The sequence below is a fragment of the Salmo salar genome, chromosome 22 (assembly GCF_965601325.2).
Source record: "Salmo salar chromosome 22, fSalSal1, whole genome shotgun sequence".
Classification (NCBI taxonomy): domain Eukaryota; kingdom Metazoa; phylum Chordata; class Actinopteri; order Salmoniformes; family Salmonidae; genus Salmo; species Salmo salar.
Genome location: NC_138312.1, coordinates 35,163,098 through 35,184,878, shown reverse-complemented (window position 1 = coordinate 35,184,878; position 21,781 = coordinate 35,163,098). Strand labels below are relative to the sequence as shown.

Sequence of the window (21,781 nt, the reverse complement as noted above, 5' to 3'; positions counted from 1 at the left end):
GGGTCGTAAAACCCAACATTTCTCTGTGCACCACAACGGAAATGTTCAACTATATTGGGCTCTAAAATCTCTGCATCCTGTCAGTATTGTTTTTGACACTTAAGGGGAAAGCCAATTTAGTCCGGCGACCAAGAAAGAAAAATAAACGCCAGAAAAGATACTTCACACACCTCAAATGAACTGATCGGGTAAAAGATGCAAAAGATTACGCGGCAAATTAGTGTGGCGTCCAGAGGGTGTCCAAAAATAGCACCATGTCACAGGGGAACACTTGTATCGCCGTTTGTTGTGGGTTACATACCCACAACACATGGCCAGCATGACCCATCTAAAATACAACATAGAGCACCAACTCAGCTAGATCAAAATAATATAGCGCACTGCTCGGCTCACAATAGCCTCAAATCAGTGACCGAAAGTTTGCATTAGTTTATTACAAATGATTTCGTAACGTCAACAATGTGTAGACTAGGCCCTATATTCGCGATTTATGCTATGGAAACAACCCACTGGGCAAAGACATCAATTCAAACTCGATTCCACGTTGGTTCGACGTAATTTCATTGAAATGCCGTGGAAATAACGTTGATTCAACCAGTGTGTGCCCAGTGTTAACACTCATATAGACTACATCTGTATTATAAAATAGTGTTGTCTCTAGGCTACAAGAAGGCTAAGTAAAAACTGTAAAACACCTCACGCGTTGAACTAGCCTACGTTGTTTTAAACTACGCACGGATAGGTCTATATTGAGATAGGCCTATGCCACGTTGTTGCACGAAATGCACTCTCAATGCCCACCTCCGTTATACCTGAATCTCAATAATCAAGTTAATATGTGTGGCATGTTTTGTTAAATGACCACCAATCAGAAATATGGCCAGGCCTGGACAGATGACGGACTGAAAACGTTTCAGTGCCAGAATAACACGCTAAAGCATTTCCTTAAAATAGTTACAATAATCTTAAATGATTATGATTGGATAACACGTATAAAGGAAACAACGCGATGAAATGCGTTTACACAAGGCCTCAAATGTCACCTTATTTCCCCCCCAGAACCATTCCCATTTCAGAAAACACAGCGGCTGGAAGTGGTCAGGAAACGTGCTTTATAAAAGGAAATAGAAAAGGAAGAATAATGAGTTAAAAGACACATCTGCTTTCAATAAGGAGTAGTCCGTATCTAATGCTAATCTGTAGCCTATTGGAATTGTTGAATTACTTATATCCCAACAACAACTGCGAATTATAGTTTTGTACCCTACTCTCTTGTCAAGCCATCTCAGAATGGCATTTTTGCAAGTGTTAATATTTATGATAAAGGTAAGGTTTTAAGGTTTTAATATTGACCCAACAAAGACAGGAAATTAGATTATTTCGGATAGAAAGATGAGCACAATCTACATTATAACGTAAAAATGTAGCGTCGAGAGAAAATAATATAAAAACCATACAACAAAATCTATATCCACATAGGCCTAGACGAAACACAAGACACACGTTCCATGTACTTCGTGTACAAAACATTAATTTAAACTTGAATAGGCCAAAGATGCAACATCTACAAAAATACACAGGTTTTGTTATACACAGTTATCCAACTTGACCGTATACCTTTCTTTACTAATGTCCTATTCGTGTCTTTACTATGAAGCAGTAATAAAGGATAAATAGTCAAAACAAGCTGCATACTGTCACAGAGAGACGTGGCCCCAATTTGCAATGTGCTACTTTGTCAAGAATAGGCCTATAGATCTCAATTATATATCAGATCAAAAAGGAAAACTATATCCCTCAAGAGGAGAGACCATTGGAGAGGAGAGAACATGAGTGCCATTTTTTCTGAACGTGTACAAGTCAATTTGTCCATACAGCACGTTACTGCTCATTGCTTTCTGTCTTCTCTTTATTCATTTTCTTCATCTTCATTCGCCGATTCTGGAACCAAATTTTGACCTGTCTCTCGGTCAAATTAAGAACCCGAGCGACCTCATATCGACGGTCCCTAGTAAGGTACATATTGAACAAAAACTCTTTTTCGAGTTCGAGAGTCTGATATTTTGTATAAGGACACCGTTTCTTCCTCGTTGAACGAGCGTGTATCCAATTCGCCACCGGGTTGCCTGTAAAATGATAAATCAGAAAAAAGTAAATACATTGAGCACTTTTGCTGACCTTTTCCAGTGTATAACCCAAAATCATTATCATAAACACTTCGACAAAGAATAGACCAACTCTCTTATACATTTTGGGGGGGAATACGTCTATGGTTCAATATAATCCATGTACATTGTCAAATGTGTCATCAATGTTTTCCTTAATAATTATAAATAATCATCTCTCTTATAGACATGATCCATCTTCAACAGTGCTAGAAAAGGGCCGAGTCATAAAACTGTGAGTGCACCCGTTTGCTTTATTGGCCCATAAAATATTTTAAAAGCCTTTAACTTCAAGTCTCGGCAGGTCTGCAACCGAGCCAGCTAGATGCATTTCACCCTGGTATTCCTGTTGTGGCCTAAAATATTCTGTTCTGTGTTTATTGTAAGGCGTTTTCTCGGTGTTGTCATGTTTTTATAAGTACTGATATGAAGAAACTTCCATATCAATGGTTCTGGTCCTTGCTGAATAGGCTGTATTTGAGCAAAGTTATGTTTTGTGATTTGCTCGGCTTCGGTTGTACCAGAAAGTTGAATAATCACGTGAAAAAATCAGCCATTATTGACCAAATAACACGGGGCAATAAATAAGTATAAGTTTACATTGAATGAAATGAAATGAGCCATTATAATCATACTGCAGATAAAAACCATGGTGACTTGGTGGTTTCTGCAAACTCTTCTGTAAACATGGATCATCCTATTAGCTTGTTGGTTGATTTTAGGCTTCTGGATGTGCATTTCAATCGAAAGTATAATAATCCACTATAACACAAAGCCTATATCAGGCCACACCTCTTGTGTATAAATTACACGACATCAAATGTCTCGATAAGTAAAATAAAATATGCTTTTACGCACAAAAAAATGCTTTTAGGCACAAGTTTTGGCCATGTAAGAAGACAGTGGAGTGGTATTTACTAGAGATTCTGATCTCGCCAATGAAAAGCTTGCTTCCAGTTTCCCCATTGTATAGCTGTTTTATAGCTAATTCATATTTTACAACCTTAAGGGGATTGGCGTTTGTCCTGTCTAACACTGTCTAACAGCCCCTCCAGTTCCCCTTTCGTTCAAAGGGAAGAGAAAAGAGACGACCATTTCGTTTTATAGCGGGACAACAACCACGAGCAAAAACCCCATGGATGACGAACACCGCCACCTCATACACTCCTTTACCCGTTTGTAGACTGGCATGGCTTTCACTTACTTGGGTCGAATTCTGTCTTGTCGTCTTTGTGCTTCTCGGAAGCCAAAACCTCCGACTCTGGAGAAGGGACGATCTGCTGGGCCTGGTCTAGGATGTCCACGCAGGTGTTATAGAAATAGTCTGGGTATCCGCAATTGTTGGAGGTGATGCAGTCTCCGGCACTGGGCTGAGGGAAACCATCGGGTTTGAGTCCGTAGTGTCTGCAGTTAGCCGGGTAGCCTGGAAAGGATACTGTTCCAGATATGGGCTCCAGCCATGAGCGAACATACCTCGAGTCCGTTCCAACATGAGGTTGGTGGGTGTATGGGTGGTAGACCACTGAGGATTGGGAGTGAACTGGGCCCCAGGAGGAGGTAAAGACAGAAGGTTTAGGCGCAAAACTGCAGGAGGGATAATCGGAGCACCCTGGTACTACTGTCGTCTGACGCGAGCGGGTGGGGAGAAGCTCTCGGGCTGAGAACCGCGACGCCAGCACATCCTCGCGCTCATGGTTTATCCAAGAATCCACATAATAATTGCGTATAGGACCCGTGGTCGACATGGCGATGCTCTGGTCTCTTTTACATGCATCAGATTATTATATGGAGTGTATGTGTACTTTTATTTTACCCCTAGAACAATCAAGGCAGGTAATTATTTATCCCGGGGTTCTTTGACTCTCATTGGCCACGGTTGAACACGTGATTATGTTTACCCCAAAATGTTACAGTCGATTAATGCGCAAGCAGTCACAGGTCAGGGGTGTGTGTACCTCAGACCTTTGAATGCTATTTATGTACAATAATGATATTATATGAGCAATCATTAAGAAGGATTCACCACCTATAATGTTTTCGTTTTTCTTTGTTGTCCTAAAAGCATGGAGAACTGATTATCCCCTTGTATTGGAGCATGAGGTACGTTGATCACAGTGCATGAAGCACTATTTATCGATGTAATTGTCGACAATTTGAATAATTCTTGAGGTAAAACAGTTTGGAAAATAAGAATTCCTTTTTCCTCTAGAGTTTTTTTCCAATCTTAATGCATTGTATAGACTTCGATGGGTGTAAGATGCACAATAGCAACAATAGATTAAAGATCGAATAATATAATAATATACGCCAAATGTGTGATTCACATGAGGCTTTTATGTTGTAGAAACACATAACACACGGTGCATATTGTAAAACTTTGTGACTGTGTCGCAACACTTGTTCACCACTGCAGCTAAATTCGGAGAGAGGCCGCTCATGTTTTATGTCCCTCAACAAATGTTTACGAGAACCATTTGATTGTTCATAAACTTGTGGTTAATAAAAAAAACTCTACCGAGTTATTCATAACACATAAACCGAACATATTACCAAAAGAACAAGATGCGAAATACAACTATGGCAGGAGTTATATAAAAACAACATTCAACAAAAATGTTTTGCAGGAAAAAACAAACATGCTAAACCTATATTGCAGAATGGAATTGGGCATCACGGGTCTGAGCGACAGTCAAAAGTAGAAATAGGCCTATAGACATATCCTACAATGAAAAGTTGGTTGGATAGCTGTGGGTGAATATATATTTTTTTAAGGATAAAGCTCTTTATAACCAGACAGGTCACCCATAATGCAAGTCAGTATTCGACGTCCATCCATGTCTCAGGATGTCGGGAGATGACGTGGAAACCGCCCACTAGAGGCAACAGTGAGCGCTGTTTTGCTAGGGCGTTGTGGATGGGGATGGCGGATGGGCTTAAGCATCTGCCTCTGGTTCAAAAGGTTGCATGTTCACATGTTGTTTTAAGCCTATCCCAAACTTGAACCCTTACCTTAACCATTCGTAGTTAATGCCTCACCATAAGAATTCGGAGTTAATGCCTAAACTTAACTGTAACCTAAAACATGTGGACTTAATGCCTACACTTAACATTAAACACTTCGAAATGTTATGTTTGGAACAACTTCGAAATGTTATGTTTGAGAAACATGGATGAACGTCTAATTCTGAAGTGAGGCTTTGAGAGCTAGTTGTGATAACAGCAAGTAGCCTATAGGCCTACCACAATACAATGTGTTTTTGATCATGTAGGCAAGGGGTCTCCAACCTTTTCTAGCATGAGTGCTACATTTAGAAAAATTAAACGTGTCTGAGCTACTATTTTTTTCTAGCATTCAAATAGGCACATTCTTCTCCTCTACAAGAGAAAGTAGTGCACTATAGTTTCTGTCAATATACCTGGTAAAATAATGGTTAATAAACAACTCTAAGGGGGGCCCAATAAAATCTGTGATGTCTTTCCCAAATTCAGTTTTATTTTTTCCAAAATTATGTTTTCTCAGTTTTATTTTTCCTGGTTTTAGATTTTTTTTGTTTTTCACTCTCAAAATTACAATTGTTCATAGAGAAACAACGAGATTGGATGTTGAGTCATGTTAATACTTAAATCACATCAGAAGACCAGAAAAAAAAAGATTTTAATTCCCCTTTAATTGCGCATCTACTGAGTGAGGAATGTGCAGTCTAATGTTCCAGTCTCCGCTTCTGCCCTAGTAATAATATGACAAACTGCCATGTGGAGTAAACACAGTTTAGTTTGGATTTAAGTGGTAATATTGCGAACAATCTGGTGTGCACAAATCCTTAAGAGTCTATTGATGCACACCGCGTCAAACTAATTAACATAATAGTTTAAAGAGTTACAGTATCCTTTTTTTTTTTTGGTCCCGCCTATGTTGGCCTTCCACATCTGCAGTGGAAAAGTGTCAGAGCTACAGCACTGTTTGTCAGACCAGGAGACATCCTTAACATCGGTCTGGAGAGTCTGAACCAGCCTACAAACTCATTTGATGAGACTCTGAGGAACACAATGGCATTTGTCTGAAGTCGGACTGAGGACACATGGCTCCCGAGTGGCGCAGCGGTCTAACATGCTGATCACACCACTCACGTTGCAAAATACATTTACACAAACATGTTATTCAATCATTGTACCCACACTGCCATTGAGCATCTGCGTTGCCAAGCACTAAAATAGAAGTCAGTTCTATTTGTGACGCTGAACGGATGCAAGTCCTGCCTCTCCCATCTCCTCATTGGTTAATAGAAGCAGATACCTATGTGCCATCTCCTCATTGGTTATACCCACGTGGGTGATTGAAAGATGAACTGAGGTTGTGGTCGTTTTGGTAATACTATGAAAGTTAGATGCCAATCGCCATATAAAGTCCAAACAAGAAAAAGCCTGGAAGGAGGAGAGATGACTAGAAACGATTCGGTTGACCGTTTTGTGTGTGGATTAATTGTCGGAGTAGAGGACCTTGTGCATTTCAGGTAAAATAACAACTCAATGTTTATATCCCAGGGCAAATTAGCTAGCTAAAGAGGACAAATTAGCTAGCAACTGCCATAAATGTTTAATCCTTTTTGACCTGCCTCCTAATTAATATAATTGGTTCAGAGTTTGTTTTGATATTAAAACCTGCGTGTCGTGATCACGTTTGTTGTGGGGTAACAAAATCAATTTGCACACGATGGCGCGTCCGGTCTGGGCATGGTGTTAGGCACTGCATCTCAGTGCTAGAGGCATCACTACAGACCCTGGTTCGATTCCAGGCTGTATCACAACCAGACGTGATTAGGAGTCCAGTAGTGCAGCGCACAATTGGCCCAGCGTTGTCTAGGTTAGGGTTTGGCTGGGGTTGGCCGTCATTGTAAATAAAGAATTTGTTCTTAACTGACTTGCCTAGTTAAATATATATATAAAAAAACATGCCAACTTCTCTCTGTAGCGTCTGAACCATTTGGGTTACAAACTAATGTGACCCCACTATGAACACGAACATGATGGTGTTGTCTGTCTTGCTCTACGACCCCCCCACAACTCTCACAGGCTCGTCTGAAGGTAACCATGTACTGGTTTAAAAACTGAATGGAATTATGGAGGTAGTTTTGTGCCAACAAAAAAAGGGTTACATATGTGAACAAAAAACGAAATTATTTCCTGAGCTTATTCCTTATGATTAGTTTTTTTTACTGGCTGTTTTTCCATTTTTTTTATGTGTTATTCAATGCGTTTCTATGGGCTATAGTAATAAAGCCCAAATGAAATATTTGATCAAATAATGTTTTTATATTTTTGGGGATACCTACAGGTGTCCTAAAACCAAATAGCTAAATGATCCATAGTATGACCACCTTAAAACAATATGTCAGCTTAGAAGAACAGCCTCCCCACAAGTCTGTGCATGCTCTATCCATCTCCCAACCTCAAACTTTAAATTGTGCTCATCAGGGAAACTCGTAAAATCGTCTCATATAAAAAAAACAAGCACAAAAACAATTTAAAAGAGTAAATTAAATAACCTTACCAAAATAAGAAACCTACAATTACCACAATATCTCTTTAAGAAATGTTTAGATTGGGTAGCCTAAACCCGGAAAGTTAGTAACATGATGAGCCATTGGGATAAGTATACCCTATATTGGCTTAGGACATTGGATATATAACTTCTCCAAAGATGAAGAGGCATGCATGGAGTACTAGGGAACTCTGCAGTGTCATTCAGTTGGGATGCATTTAGACAGGCAGCCCACTTGTCATATTTGTCCCACTAGTTGGTCATTTGACCAATCACATCACATCTTTTTACATCAGATCTTTTTCAGAGCTGATCTGATTGAGCAAAATATCAGAATTCGGTTGCCTGTCTCGACGCAGCCTCTGTCGTTCAGTCTGGGTTAAGCCCTTTGCCACAACACTTCAACCTGCGTTTTTCTCTTTTCGCTGAGAATAGGGTGCCAAGGCTCAAATCACCTTCTATTCCCAAATGCAATATACTAAAAATGCAATAACACCTGTATTTTAAGATTTTACAATGCTGTCTTTTGAAACCTAATGGAAAAGATGGCTGACTGAATTAAGCCACTCCGATTAATCGATTCCATACATTTAACAACTACAGACTAGCTACATGACTCTGTGACTGTTGTTGAGAAAACAAATAGACTGTTTGTTGCGCCTTCTCCAATCCAAAACTGAATCAAACTCCTTTGTTAAATGATCAGCCTAAGATCCATGTTAAAATATAATTTGCTGGAAATTATGTAGCCTTGTGCCATGCTGAACATCAAAAAGCTATGTTAACTGGTATATAAAACACAAAATGTTGGAAAAAGTAGGTCTAGGCTGTAGGCTATGTTAATTTGGTGAACCTATCAATCACAATAAAATGTAGGCCTGCCTACACATTACAATTTGGTTTAGATTCTTATCCAAATTACATGTATACATGGGCTCGAATATATAGGTCATGGACTGGGGTAGCCATGACTTTATCTCCAAATAGATAGGTATGGAAATGTGACGTAATGTATAACAAGAGGCGATAATCGTACAGCCTTGATAATCGTTTTTCTCGCTATCTATTGCTGGCGTCTGAGAGCCAATGTTAATGCCAACCGACATCCAGTATGCCTACACACCCAACCACTAACACACACAACAAATTACTACGAATAAGATCCTCTCAAAAGTATTCTCAATGTAACCGTCAATAGTCAATCAAAATGCAACTTTTGATAGGCCTATATTCAATTTTATGTTATTATCGATAATTGAATTGCTCGTTTTGAGAATATATTTTTACAACATCAAAATATCTGGATTAACTCATAATTTATAGATAAACAAGAATGTATTTGAAAGACAAATATTTAACATGAGCGTTGGTTTTGAATTGTGCTACTATTCGTGTGCGCAAACTCTATATGTCATGCGTAAAAGAATACTAGGCTATTTGCATTTCCTATAGGCCAAAGCTTTGACTATATTATCATGATATTCATTGTCTCCTGATCTTGGTGGTAGGGATATTTCAAATATTCTATAAACATATACTTGTCAAATTATAAATAGGTGGTAAACAAATATATACTGAAAATTATCCATACGTTCCTCTGCATCAGCAATATGCAACAAAATAATGAAAAATATCTCCAAGAATTGTTTACACATTGACGTTACACATTACAACTTCAAACTAGGCCAAACTATACAATGATACATTCTACGTTTTTTTGCATGCTTATCTTTCCTTTCTCTTTGATTAGTTGTTTCTATTGTAGTGGCAATCCTTATCTATATCGTTTTTTTGTTTTGTTATTTTAGTGCCAACTATAGCAAAGCACTTCCGTAGAAACCCAGAAATTCCATCTCTAATTTCGGTACAGCCAAATCGAACAATCTTTCTTAGGAACCAGCCTGATTAACATCTCATTGGTAAGTGTACAGTAGTTTACATATAAATCATGATTCAACCTTTAGAACTGTATGTTCTCTAAATTGGCCAATCAACATGTGTGTAATATTTGAGAATTCTACTTAGGATATATAATTACAGATGTTTGTGCATAGGCCTATCCCACATTTACACGGTCTGCTCTGGGGCGTATTTGGAGAGATTTGGGTACCGTGTTCTAGTTACGGTCTGCTCTGGGGCGTATTTGGAGAGATTTGGGTACCGTGTTCTAGTTACGGTCTGCTCTGGGGCGTATTTGGAGAGATTTGGGTACCGTGTTCTAGTTACGGTCTGCTCTGGGGCGTATTTGGAGAGATTTGGGTACCGTGTTCTAGTTACGGTCTGCTCTGGGGCGTATTTGGAGAGATTTGGGTACCGTGTTCTAGTTACGGTCTGCTCTGGGGCGTATTTGGAGAGATTTGGGTACCGTGTTCTAGTTACGGTCTGCTCTGGGGCGTATTTGGAGAGATTTGGGTACCGTGTTCTAGTTACGGCGTTATTGAGTTGTAACGATGTAGGACTAGTTTTGCACTCATATAATATCATCCATATTCTAGTTATGGACGAATCTACATCAATGTAAGGCTTCAAACGCTTTTTGTCACATTTCAATGTCAGCTTTTTTCCTTTGTTTTACCTTTAAACTGAACAAATAAACAATGATTATTGAGAATTTGAGTCCATTGTAATTTCTTCAAATAAGTCAAAATAGGTGTTGACTCCATTTCAAACATTTACTTCAAACAACTCACATTATAAAAGATCCTAGATCCTCCAAAATATACGTTTCAGGGATGGATATTTTACATTTCAGTTCATTTAAAACACTCAACAACGTGCTAAGAAGAATTAGCATACAACAAGAACCATATGAATGTGCACATACAATACGAATGTTGATCAATGCGAATCAGGCAATCTAAGCTATTAGCCTAGTAGGCCTAGTTTAAGGTGACATCATCACTGCCTGCAGTAGGCTGATGTGAGGTATATAAGGCTACTTGTATTTCAGCTAAGCTGTAAAGTATAGGCTACACTGCCCGCAGTAGGCTGATGTGAGGTATATAGGGCTACTTGTATTTCAGCTAAGCTGTAAAGTATAGGCTACACTGCCCGCAGTAGGCTGATGTGAGGTATATAGGGCTACTTGTATTTCAGCTAAGCTGTAAAGTATAGGCTACACTGCCCGCAGTAGGCTGATGTGAGGTATATAGGGCTACTTGTATTTCAGCTAAGCTGTAAAGTATAGACTACCCTGCCCGCAGTAGGCTGATGTGAGGTATATATTTCTACTTGTATTTCAGCTAAGCTGTAAAGTATAGGCTACACTGTCTGCAGTAGGCTGATGTGAGGTATATAGGGCTACTTGTATTTCAGCTAAGCTGTAAAGTATAGGCTACACTGCCTGATCACTGAATAATGGTCATAATGAATAAAAAAACATTAGCCATTTGAAAACGTTATTGAAAACATAAAAAAAAACATACTGGCCTTAAATGGCCATGTTCTGTTATAATCTCCACCCGGCACAGAGATCCTGGTTCCTCTCTAGGTTTCTTCCTAGGTTCCTGCCTATTTGTAAAGATAGGCGGGACTATCGTTCATTAGTTAATTAAAAGTTGATGGGTTTTCTTAACTAAAAAATATAGAAGTTTCAGCCCACAAAACCTTTATTGGTGTAAGAGGATTGAAAAAAATTCTGTTTATGTTTAAAACATCATCAATACTCTTGTTATTTCCAATAAAAAATATATATGCCATTAATAATAACATTAAGAACATGAATACAAATGAGCTAAGAGACTGACAGCTCAGTGTGTGCAAGCAGGTGGTATTAAAATTCATATTGAAGGTGATTTACGTGTGTGTGAGAAAGGACGTAAATATAAGAAAAAGCTATTTCTCCGTTAATTCAATTGTATATGCCTACCCTAATTCAACACAGCCATATTGGTTTAAGCTTTCATAAATTCTCATAAAGCCAAAAATATAAATACAAATATTAGGTTATTTATTGGATATAAGCTCCCGAGTGGCGCAGCAGTCTAAGGCACTGCATCTCAGGCGTCACTACAGACCCTGGTTCGATTCCAGGCTGTATCACAACCGACCGTTATTGGGAGTCCCATAGGGCGGCGCACAATTGGCACAAAGTAGTTAGAGTTTGGCCGGGGTAAGCCGTCATTGTATTAACTGACTTGCCTAGTTTAAAAAAAAGGTTAAATAAATGAAACATTATTTGGTATGAACCCTGAAAGATAGGCTATTCAATATAAATCAAGTTTTTTTTTAGGTCAACGGAATGCATTTTGAAATGATATACCAGTTAAATGGGTGTCGCAGCGGTCTAAGAAACTGCATCTCAGTGCCAGAGGCGTCACTACAGACCCTGGTTCGATTCCGGGCTGTATCACAACTGGCCGTGATCGGGAGTCCCATAGGGTGGCGCACAATTGGCCCAGCGTCGTCCGGGTTAGGGGAGGGTTTGCCCGGGGTAGGCCGTCATTGTAATATAAAAATGTGTTCTTAACTGACTTGCCTAGTTAAATAAAATGTTGCTAGCAATAGAGTGCATAACATACATTTATATCTATGCCGTGAGATTAAAAATTGAGAGTAGTCGGATTGGAAGAATGCTGTTTATTACAGACGTTCATTTCGTGGAGTGGACTGGAGTAACATTGCGAACTCGTAAACACATTTAAAGACCACTTAAAGGCCTTACTGACTGGAAACGTTTGATTAAAGCTCTGGTCGTAAAGGCATTCCTATTACGACAGCAGTATTGCCTAGGCCTATACCTTCTCTGACGAGGGATCACATTTGTAGACTATATATTTGCTAAAAAATATTTGACATCGGAGATGGCCACCATACACGGCGGATTAAGTAAAGGCCTAATAATATTCCAATGAGTCATATTGAGTCCTAGCGTTGGCATTGCAAACCTGTAGATAGACAGGTCATGTTGTCAATGACAGCGTCTGCGTAGGGCTATGTGTGATTGTGGTCCGTAGGTAAAAGTGGACCCATATATATCTATCTATATCTATATCTATATTCTTATTTTATTCAGGGAGTCACATTGAGACACATGCCTCTTTTACATGTGAGCCATGACATACACAAAATACTAAATAAACAGATCAGGGAAGAGACAATACATCAATGCATGTGCACTCATGGGCTAAGATTTGCTCTTTCGGCTAACATTTTTGTGTCAATTTCTATGTATGTCGTTCATGGAGGATTTTAATTACATTTTGTCTACGTAATGTTAGTGGTGATTAGGACAAAAGAGCGAGTAGCTGATATCATGCAATGGCGAATACTGAAGATCGGCTAGTGTTACCGGTCTCAAACCGGATGTAATTGTTTTTGAACCCATTACGCTAGTAATATCCAAAATAATTCATAATACAATAGGCCTTTAATAGGCGATAATAAACAAACACACATATATTTGTTAAAATGTAACATAGGCCAGTTGTAGTTGTAAGTAGCCTAGCCTATCTACAGGCTATAGCCAAGGCTTAGCCTTTTTGATAAATTATGAATGTCTCATTTTACGAAATCATTTGCATTCTGCCTGTTTTCTAGCTTCTCCTCAATTTACTGGCATATCTAACGAAGATAAGTAGCTATATGTAGCAAAAACGTTGAGGTAAATTCATAACGGTAAATTTAAGAAAACAAAAAGGCTCAGATCTAGCCTACTAAATCGGTTCCAGTGGCCCGTTTCAGCGTGCTGGACATTTCTGTTCAGGGACTATTCGATAAACAATATACTGTTTTGTGATGTCGACTGAATTTAATGTTTCAAAATGGTTTATATTGCAATGCATGTTAAATTTCAAACATTTTGTGCAGGCTTTATTTGAGCCGAGATTAAGTGCAAAAGAGAAAGCAAGCCCACCATAATGACGAATAATATAGGCCTAAAACAATCACAAATGGTCATTTGATGTTCTTTGATTATATTTCAATGATCATACAAGTGATATAATAAAATATGTCCATTACAACAAAAGCATGAGTCCAGAGATGAGACTGGGATTTTTACTACTTGGCAGATGTCCCATGGCACCTGGAGACTCTCTTGGAATGCTGAGTACCATCCCTAAAATACCTCCGGTCAATAATCCCGTCTACAAGGCTAGACCTCTAAAGTCTCTGCGCAACAAAACAAAGCTGAAAAGGATTTTTTACCCGTGATGTTTACAACCCAAATTCTCCCACTGCAGCAATAGACCTTTTAGTGTCCACCACATAAAGCCAAAGAGCTAAGAAAAAAGGGCTCGTCGTGGATATTGATGCCATTTGCGGCGACTCCTGAGCCGAGTGTGTAATCTTGCAGAAATGGACGCCCTTGATGAAGGCGAACTGACGTAATCAAGGCAGTTTCTTGTTGCCGAGCCAGGAAGTCAATCCCAACAACATGAAACTACCTAAACCACGCATCAGCTGAACGTGAAAGGTCAATCCATTGAGAATTAGAGACAATATCAAACGTATCTTATAGTCAAATGTTTTTCTATGTACCGATGGGGGGGAAAAATCTATAGAAAATAAAAGAATAACAAAAATGCTGCATATGTAGACCAGGACTAACGATCCTAGGCTATGCTGCGTTTCCATGTTCATCAATTAGATCCAGGCCTACCTGTTAAACTTCGACAATAGGATACTGGACTAATGAGTCCTTTGATATGCTTGATGTCGTTTCGCATATTAGTCGTATTTGAAAATAGCAAGATAGGCCTAATATTATGATGTCCACGACTTGAATGCATATCCAGCAAGGAGTGATCACATTTTGTAAGATTCTTTGTAATATTCTATTTTTTGTTAACAGGATAGCATGCTCCATGAACACATTCAGGTTCACAGTCGTCTGTTCATTCTATGACAAAACATCGTTGTCCATCCAAGGCAGAGGTAAATTGAACAAAACTGTCACAGCACACATCATAATCCAAAGTCCACTTGGAAATCGCGAGCAGCTCATCAACATTGAAAACTCCCACAATCATCACTGGTCGGATCTGGAATGTCTGCATGGGATTAAAATAAAGCAACAGAAAAACACGAGATAGCTTCGGTGTTATGGAAATGAATGTGCTGCCTGTTGCAAATATAACAAATGAACAGAGCCAGACGTGATCTAGTCCAAAGCAAAGAAGGGAAATGCCAGCGGCTAGTCCTACCTTCAACGCAGGTTGCATTCGGGGATCCGTTGCCATGCTCCTGCAGTCGTGTAGTTGCTGACTCTGTTCCATCATATACATTGATTTAAAGTTATCACCCGGTCTCCTTTTGCTCCATAATTTGCTCCATCATCCGTTGGAGAAGGTCACATTTCCCTCATCTGGTGAAAGAAGTGGCGTGAGCACGTTTAACCAAGCCCATTTTAGCCCGGCTCCGTGGTTTTAGACCTCCTCCTTCTCACCTTTAAACGCATCTTTACTGCTGCGGTGCACATTATACTTGCAGATCATAAAAACCACCTCTAGCGCTGTACTCCGACCATCATGACGTTACTATTTTATGACCTTGAATTATTGTGGTCACCTGGCTATTTAAATCACCGCTATATGGTCGGTCTTTCCACTCACATTAAAACTCCCACTATTGCGCCCTTTCCCTCTCCCCTCTCTTTCTCAAAGCAAGCCATAAAGGAAACGAAGGAGAAGGACAGCCAGGGGAAATTATGCTCCATACACATTTTATTTATTTTTGTATAGGCTTATTTTATATCTTTACAAAACTTCCAGACACATACTGTTTGCGATAATTATTTGGAAGAGCATTGACTTTATGATGCTGTAATGCACAGGACATCAAGTTCAGATGAACAAAAAACAACAAAACACATAACAACATAAACGAAAGAAAGTCAGAGACCAAGTAAAGACATCAAAATTAATTAAAAGTGTATGGAAAACAATTCAAACGCACTACTGTCACTTTAAGACATTTTCTAAACAATTCATGTCCGGCGTTTTAAAACAATGTGCATCTGGAGAGGTTCATAGCATTTCACTGTCAAGTCCTAAAAACTGAAACATTTGACAAAACCATGCATGAACTCCATTTATAACCTGCTCTAGATGCTTTCTCCTGCATGCGTGTAGCGTGTGCAAAGCTTGGCCTTGTTTGCCTATGTGTAGCAAACTTCATTAACAAGGGAGTGGAGTTTAGTCTGCTACCTTATGTGTAGCCTAAGTGTAGTTTTTGTGAAATTTCTCTTCAAATAAGGTGTAGTCATAAGCAGAGGTTAGCGCTCTCACTCGACTCTCCCTGCGGAATTTCTTGAGTTTCATGCGTCGGTTTTGGAACCATGTTTTGACCTGTCTGTCAGATAAGTCAATACTCTTGCTTATCTCCAGGCGGCGCTCTCGCGTCAGATACATGTTGAACAATAACTATTTTTCCAGTTCCAGAGTCTGATGTTTGGTGTAAGGACAACGCTTTTTCCGTCCACTTTTATCTATGATCCAGTTTCCAATGCATTTCTCCAATCTGGTGTCCCCTGTAAAAAAGGAATTAGTTGAATTAACATAATTATTCGTTTATAGCCTAAACGTAGTCTAATTTGTGATAGAACATAATAATCACTGGCATATGCCACACACCTCCGCAGCTTTTAGGGTTGGGGACCCCCTGGAGGTAGCCCCCCTCCCCCATACACCCACCCACACACGTCATAAACCATGGCCAAAATGTTCAGAATTATAGAAAATTAGCTGTAAAAGTGCAAAATGTTCTCTCAGCCTCATGGCAAATGTGTAGAATAACAGGAAACTAGCTTAAAAATTTCAAAATGTTCTCTCAGCCTCATTGCAAAATGTGTAGAATAGCAGGAGATTAGCTATAAAACGGCAACATTTTATTTGAGCTTCACAGTAAAATGTGTAGAATTGCAGGAAATCAGCTTTAAAAAAGCTAAATTCTCACAGTCTCATTGCAAAATGTGTAGAATAATATGAGATTAGCTATAAAACTGCAACATTTTCTCTCTGCCCCATGGCAATATGTGGAGAATTACTGGAAATTAGCTTTAAGAAAGCAACATTTTCTCTCAGCCTCATGGCAAAATGTGTAGAAAAGCATTGCTCAGACCTAAAACACGAACTAAATCAGGTTACCAAGAATGCCATGTCATTTAATATCACTACAGGATTTTTATCTATTGGCCATTGTATTTACAACTTCACTGTAGGCCTATAGCTTAATGGAGTTGCTAATCGATGCAACTCAGTGGAGAAATATATATAATTTCAACTCCAATTGTTTTCTTTCAAGGTTATATAAAGATCATAATATGTCGTTGTCTTTGATGCCTTAATGCACGGAGGTATAGCCTAATCATAGACTTTAGTGAGATGATAAATGACCTCTTCTTAGAGAATATAGCTTAACTAATGCTGCATTATTTGCGTATCTGGAGAAGCCTACGCTCAATCAAGGCCAATTGAAACTATTAACTATATAGAAACACAGGGCCTACGAAAAATGTGAGTTGATCTCATCAGGCAAATAGGCTAATACAAATACATTGCTAATTCATATGGGTAACTCATGTATTTTTTGGCGATAAGAATTACATTATGTTCTTTCAATCCCCTCATAAATAGCATAAGAGATACATTAAATGTAGATATTAGTTAATGCCACAATACAGGTCTTGGTAAGAGGGATGGATACCACGGACGATGTCCGGGGTGTATAGCCGAGTCTATCCATAAAGGAGTCCGGAGGAGTTTCTGATTAGGCCTAAATGGTGCAGCGGGCACGAATAATAAAACTAATCACACCGTTCACATGGGGAAAACAATCCGGAAATCATAAAGGCTAGTAATTCAACGGCGCAGAGGTTTTATAATTTTTCAGTGAATTACTGATGAATTACTCTTTTAGAATGTGGGATAAAAGTCTTATATTTTAATAGCAAGTTATTAGTAGGCCCTATTGTAACGAATCTGTCAGATTTAAGGAAGAGAGAAATGATGGACTGAAGCAACTTTTAATATTTCGCGCTAAATCATACGTTGTTTTTAATTACATGGAAATAGAAGCCTCATATCTGCCGGATTTAAACAAGAGTTAAATAAATAAAACATTAATTGCGTAAGCATTGGCGTGAATTTCGGATGCACATGCCGTGGTCACATATGCTCAATACCAGGCCTAAGAAGAATACATAAATAATGATAATAATAATAATAGTCCTAATAATAATAATAAACGAATCACCATCACCCTAAAGTTCACCAGTTGGTCCTACAATTGTTTTTATAACTATTTTTCTTTCCTGAACTTACTAAATAAAACGTCATAACTTGAGGTTATATGTGTTTATTATTTGCTATTTTATACTTCGAAAAATTATTTACCGACAATGTATCTACAAAATGTTGTTTCAAAAGCGAACAAGCTGCAAAAACATAAGCAATCATACAAGCACCCATTCCGTTACCCTTCACCTTCCAGAAAACTTTCATAAGCAAAAGGCTACATTTGTTGTATTTTTGTCTGCACAGTTTTTCTGTAGGCTGTCTTCTCGGGTCGGTTTCCCGGGCACAGATTCAATACAGATTAAACAGTGAGTCTCCATTGAACATGCTTTTTAGTCTAGGAATCTGTGTCTGGGAAACCAGCGTCTTCTGTTTAAATCCAATGAGATATAAACCAGGCTACATTAGAAGCACATAACAACGTGAATGATGCTTTATTTCATTAATTGCCGTAACTATATAATTACTGTGTATTCATTTGGATAGGCCTCCCATTTTACTAGTAGCCTATTAATTTAGTATACAAAAATCCAAGCGAGACATCGGGATTAGGTCTATCCAATCTGATTATTATTATTGTCATGACCACCAATTAGACATAACAAATCTCATTTGTTAAACCTTCTCAAAATAAGAATGAATGAGCTCCATCTCAACTGCAAAGTATCTGAGGCTGTGCAGTGTGCAGTTTCATTTCTCAAAATCATAAATGTAGTTCAATGGTTAACGGACTATGTTCCTCCCATAAAATTGGCAATGGCCTGGCAGCTTTGGGAACGAAATAAAGTTGCTTAATAAATGGGCTATGTCAAGAGCATACGCAGTCTACCCTTCCAGATCGCCCTCCAGTGAAACAAACAACGAAAAGTAGCCTACAGGCAGGCCTGTGCGTTAACCAGTATTGTGTGAATGTTATTTGGAGATGTTTAGGAAAGAGATAAGGAACGGAGATTATATTATTATAAAGATGGAGTAGGGAGGGAAGTGTATGGCTTAGGCTACTCAATTTAGGAGAAATGTCTACTTAATCAGCGTGGTCTGATAATGCTTGTTTTTGGGATATAATCCGTGTGTGTGTTACCTTTTACCTCACTGTCTGAGTTGTCTGTGCTTCCGTCCGTTTTGAGGACAATCTCTTTCTCAGACAGTTGTTTCGTTGGGCTGTCATTTTCCTCGAGTTTACTGTCTGCCCGATACGCCTCCTGATTGGTTTCGCAGGTGTAGTTAAATGGTTCTGGATTCTCTGTCCCAGTTTCGACCACAGAGAAGATACTATATGGGCCGAAGCCATGCACATTCTCCTTTCTCAGGTACCGTTGACTAGCTGTAGGCGATTCCGGACGAGAATGTTCGTGCATTTGACTGTGATGGCGTCTGTCAGCCATCCTGTTGTAGGAACAAGGTCAAACAACAGTCTCCGTGCGTCCGTTTGGATCCCCGCTATACAGGAAGCACATTGAGTCCTCCTTCACACTTTCTGATGGGAAAGAACATGGAAACAGTGGTCGGATAACAGGCTGTGTTACCTGGGATGCATTTTTATCTTCAACTCCAAAAGCATTTAGCTGCGTTAGGTAATGTTGGTGATGGTAGGTGGTGAGAGCCGTCTTTGTCAGAGTTGGCGCACCTGGTCCTTTGGAAAGAAGCGAAGACGCGATTCCATATTTTTTTATGTTGATACCACTCTTCAGAGCCCTCGTAGAGGATTATAGTCGGGTAGGAAGCGGACATATTCGAGTCGGGGGCGTGGAGTATCAAAAAACGTAATCAACATAATTATGGACGTACGAGGCATGCCACGTGACTTTCAGACCAATAGGTGTTTGAAAGTGGCCTTGATGCACCAGACTGCCATGACGACACCAGGGTCAAGTTTTCGAGTTTTTAGCTCTATGACAGAGTAAGGGCGCCATCTAGCAGGACAGATAGAGATAGCGTACAGACGCAAGTTCTTGAACTTACAGTAGTAGAGACTAATTCAAATAGTGTTCTATTGAATTATGTGTTCTAGAAAACAAAAGTGAGCAATGGAGCTGGCAAAAAAGAACAGGATAAACCTAAAGAAGATACGTTATGTAAATTGCACAACATGTAGGCTGACATTACATCATGATAAGTGTTGTCTTTGATTCTTGTGTAGAGGGTCTGCACTCCATTATTGTCATTTCATGCTATTTATTTCATTTAAAGGCATCAAGAGCAAAAACAAACGTTTTGACAATGATTCTTGAAATATCAAGTGCCAAATAGTTGTATGATTTGTTCTTATTATAACTATGTTTTCTAAAGGTAATAACTAAACATTATCTGTTGTTTATATTTCTTATAGTTCGTTAAAACTGGACATGGCAGTACTTAAGGTCCCTTTCATAGAGTTTTATAAATGGCATGTTTTAGTAGTGTATAATAAAAGGGAAAGAACAATAGAGTTGATGAACGCAGTAGCTTTGTTTATAGGCTGCCAGAGTGATAAAGAAAGGAGTGGAATGAGAAAGTGTATCAGGGATGTAAGGTTTATAAACACTATTATCGATAGCCAAAAGGTAATGTAATATGTTTCAGAGAATTTATCACATTACTATGCATTAACCTGTTATCAAACGCCTGTCCTTTTTTGGTGTACAAAACCTTTACATTTGTTTTTATACACTTAGACAGTCGTTGTTTGACAAGTAATTAAAAAGTAAGCAAAAGGCTACTACCCCTTTTGTTTGCCTTTTTTTAATTAAAATGATGTAATCCATTTAAATGTTTATGTTTTTAAAAATCTATTTTTACTGGCCATTTTCTTGCATTAATCATAGATCAATATAGTTGAACCACATATAGGCTATAGGCTACAACAGTGGCTATAATAGTGATGAAAATAATGAACGACGTGGAAGGTGTGTTCCACTATGTGCTACGGGATTTAAACTCACCTTCCACGGAGTTTCAATATTTTCCAGAGGATGCATGGAGCCCCGAGTTGATTATCCCTTTAAAACCATGGCTATAATTTAACACATTTGCCACTAGAAATGTGTTCATTTTCAAGCAGTGCTTGACTTGGACTGAAATAGGTTCCAGTACTCATTTTGGGTGGCGGTACTGTTTATATTTAGGGGCGGGAGCTCCACAATACTGCAGTAGACATTTTGAGGTGCCTGTACTCAGCTCCAGTGAGAGCCTGCCCAAGTCAAGCACTGTTCACAGGTAGAAATGTGGTCAACATCCACTGAAGCAGCTAGCAAGTTTACTAGAAAGCTGTTTGTTTGGTAACCAAACAAACAGACTTGCTAGTTTAGCTAACCAAACTATCAGTCCTAGCTTGCTATTATGAAAATCGAATTCAATGCCATAAAATGTTTTCAATTCGACTTTTGCTTTCAGAAGCAGCTCAATAGAACATGTAAGAATGAACTATAACCATTTAACTGATATACCGTGCTGTTACAGGGAAATAACGAGCACTCTAGAATGCTCTTCAAGCCAATCAGAAAGATTTTTCCTCAATGCCACGATATAATTAAGCAATAAGGCCCGAGGGGTGTGGTATATGGCCAATATACTAAGTCTAAGGGCTGTTCTTACACACAACGCAATGCGGAGTGCCTGGATACAGCCCTTAGCCGTGGTAAATTGGCAGCAAACCCCCAAGGTTCCCTATTGCTATTATAAACTGGCTACCAACGTAATGTTCATTATACAGTTTAATAATAAACTGGGTGGTTCGAGCCCTGAATGCTGATTGGCTAACAGACGTGGTATATCAGACCGTATACCACAGGTATGCCAACACACTTATTTTTACAACTCTAATTAAGTTGGTAATCAGTTTATAATAGCAAAAGGCACCTCGG

The 21,781-nt window shown here is 38.9% G+C and overlaps 2 protein-coding genes and 1 long non-coding RNA gene across 3 annotated transcripts in view; all 3 read right to left on the bottom strand.

Moving 5' to 3' along the window:
* Positions 1-15,170, bottom strand: part of LOC106583297 (uncharacterized) — a 70,682-nt gene extending 55,512 nt beyond the window's left edge. Inside the window, exon 1 of the long non-coding RNA XR_006761401.2 lies at positions 14,850-15,170. This is a non-coding gene — a long non-coding RNA (uncharacterized LOC106583297). The remainder of the gene's footprint in view (positions 1-14,849) is intronic.
* Positions 1,882-3,910, bottom strand: hoxc9 (homeobox C9). Its single transcript, NM_001139546.1, has 2 exons — positions 3,370-3,910; positions 1,882-2,126 (listed from the first exon to the last, which is right to left on the bottom strand). The coding sequence occupies exons 1-2, from the start codon at positions 3,908-3,910 to the stop codon at positions 1,882-1,884; spliced, it is 786 nt and encodes a 261-aa protein (NP_001133018.1).
* A 176-nt stretch (positions 15,171-15,346) lies between the features above and the next one.
* Positions 15,347-19,642, bottom strand: LOC106583250 (homeobox protein Hox-C10; the record flags this gene model as incomplete). The annotated part of the gene is given in 2 exon segments (XM_014167199.3): positions 15,347-16,174; positions 19,021-19,642. Coding segments are annotated over 2 exon segments (933 nt in total), but the record flags the coding sequence as incomplete, so codon positions are not given.
* Positions 19,643-21,781: the final 2,139 nt, after the last annotated feature.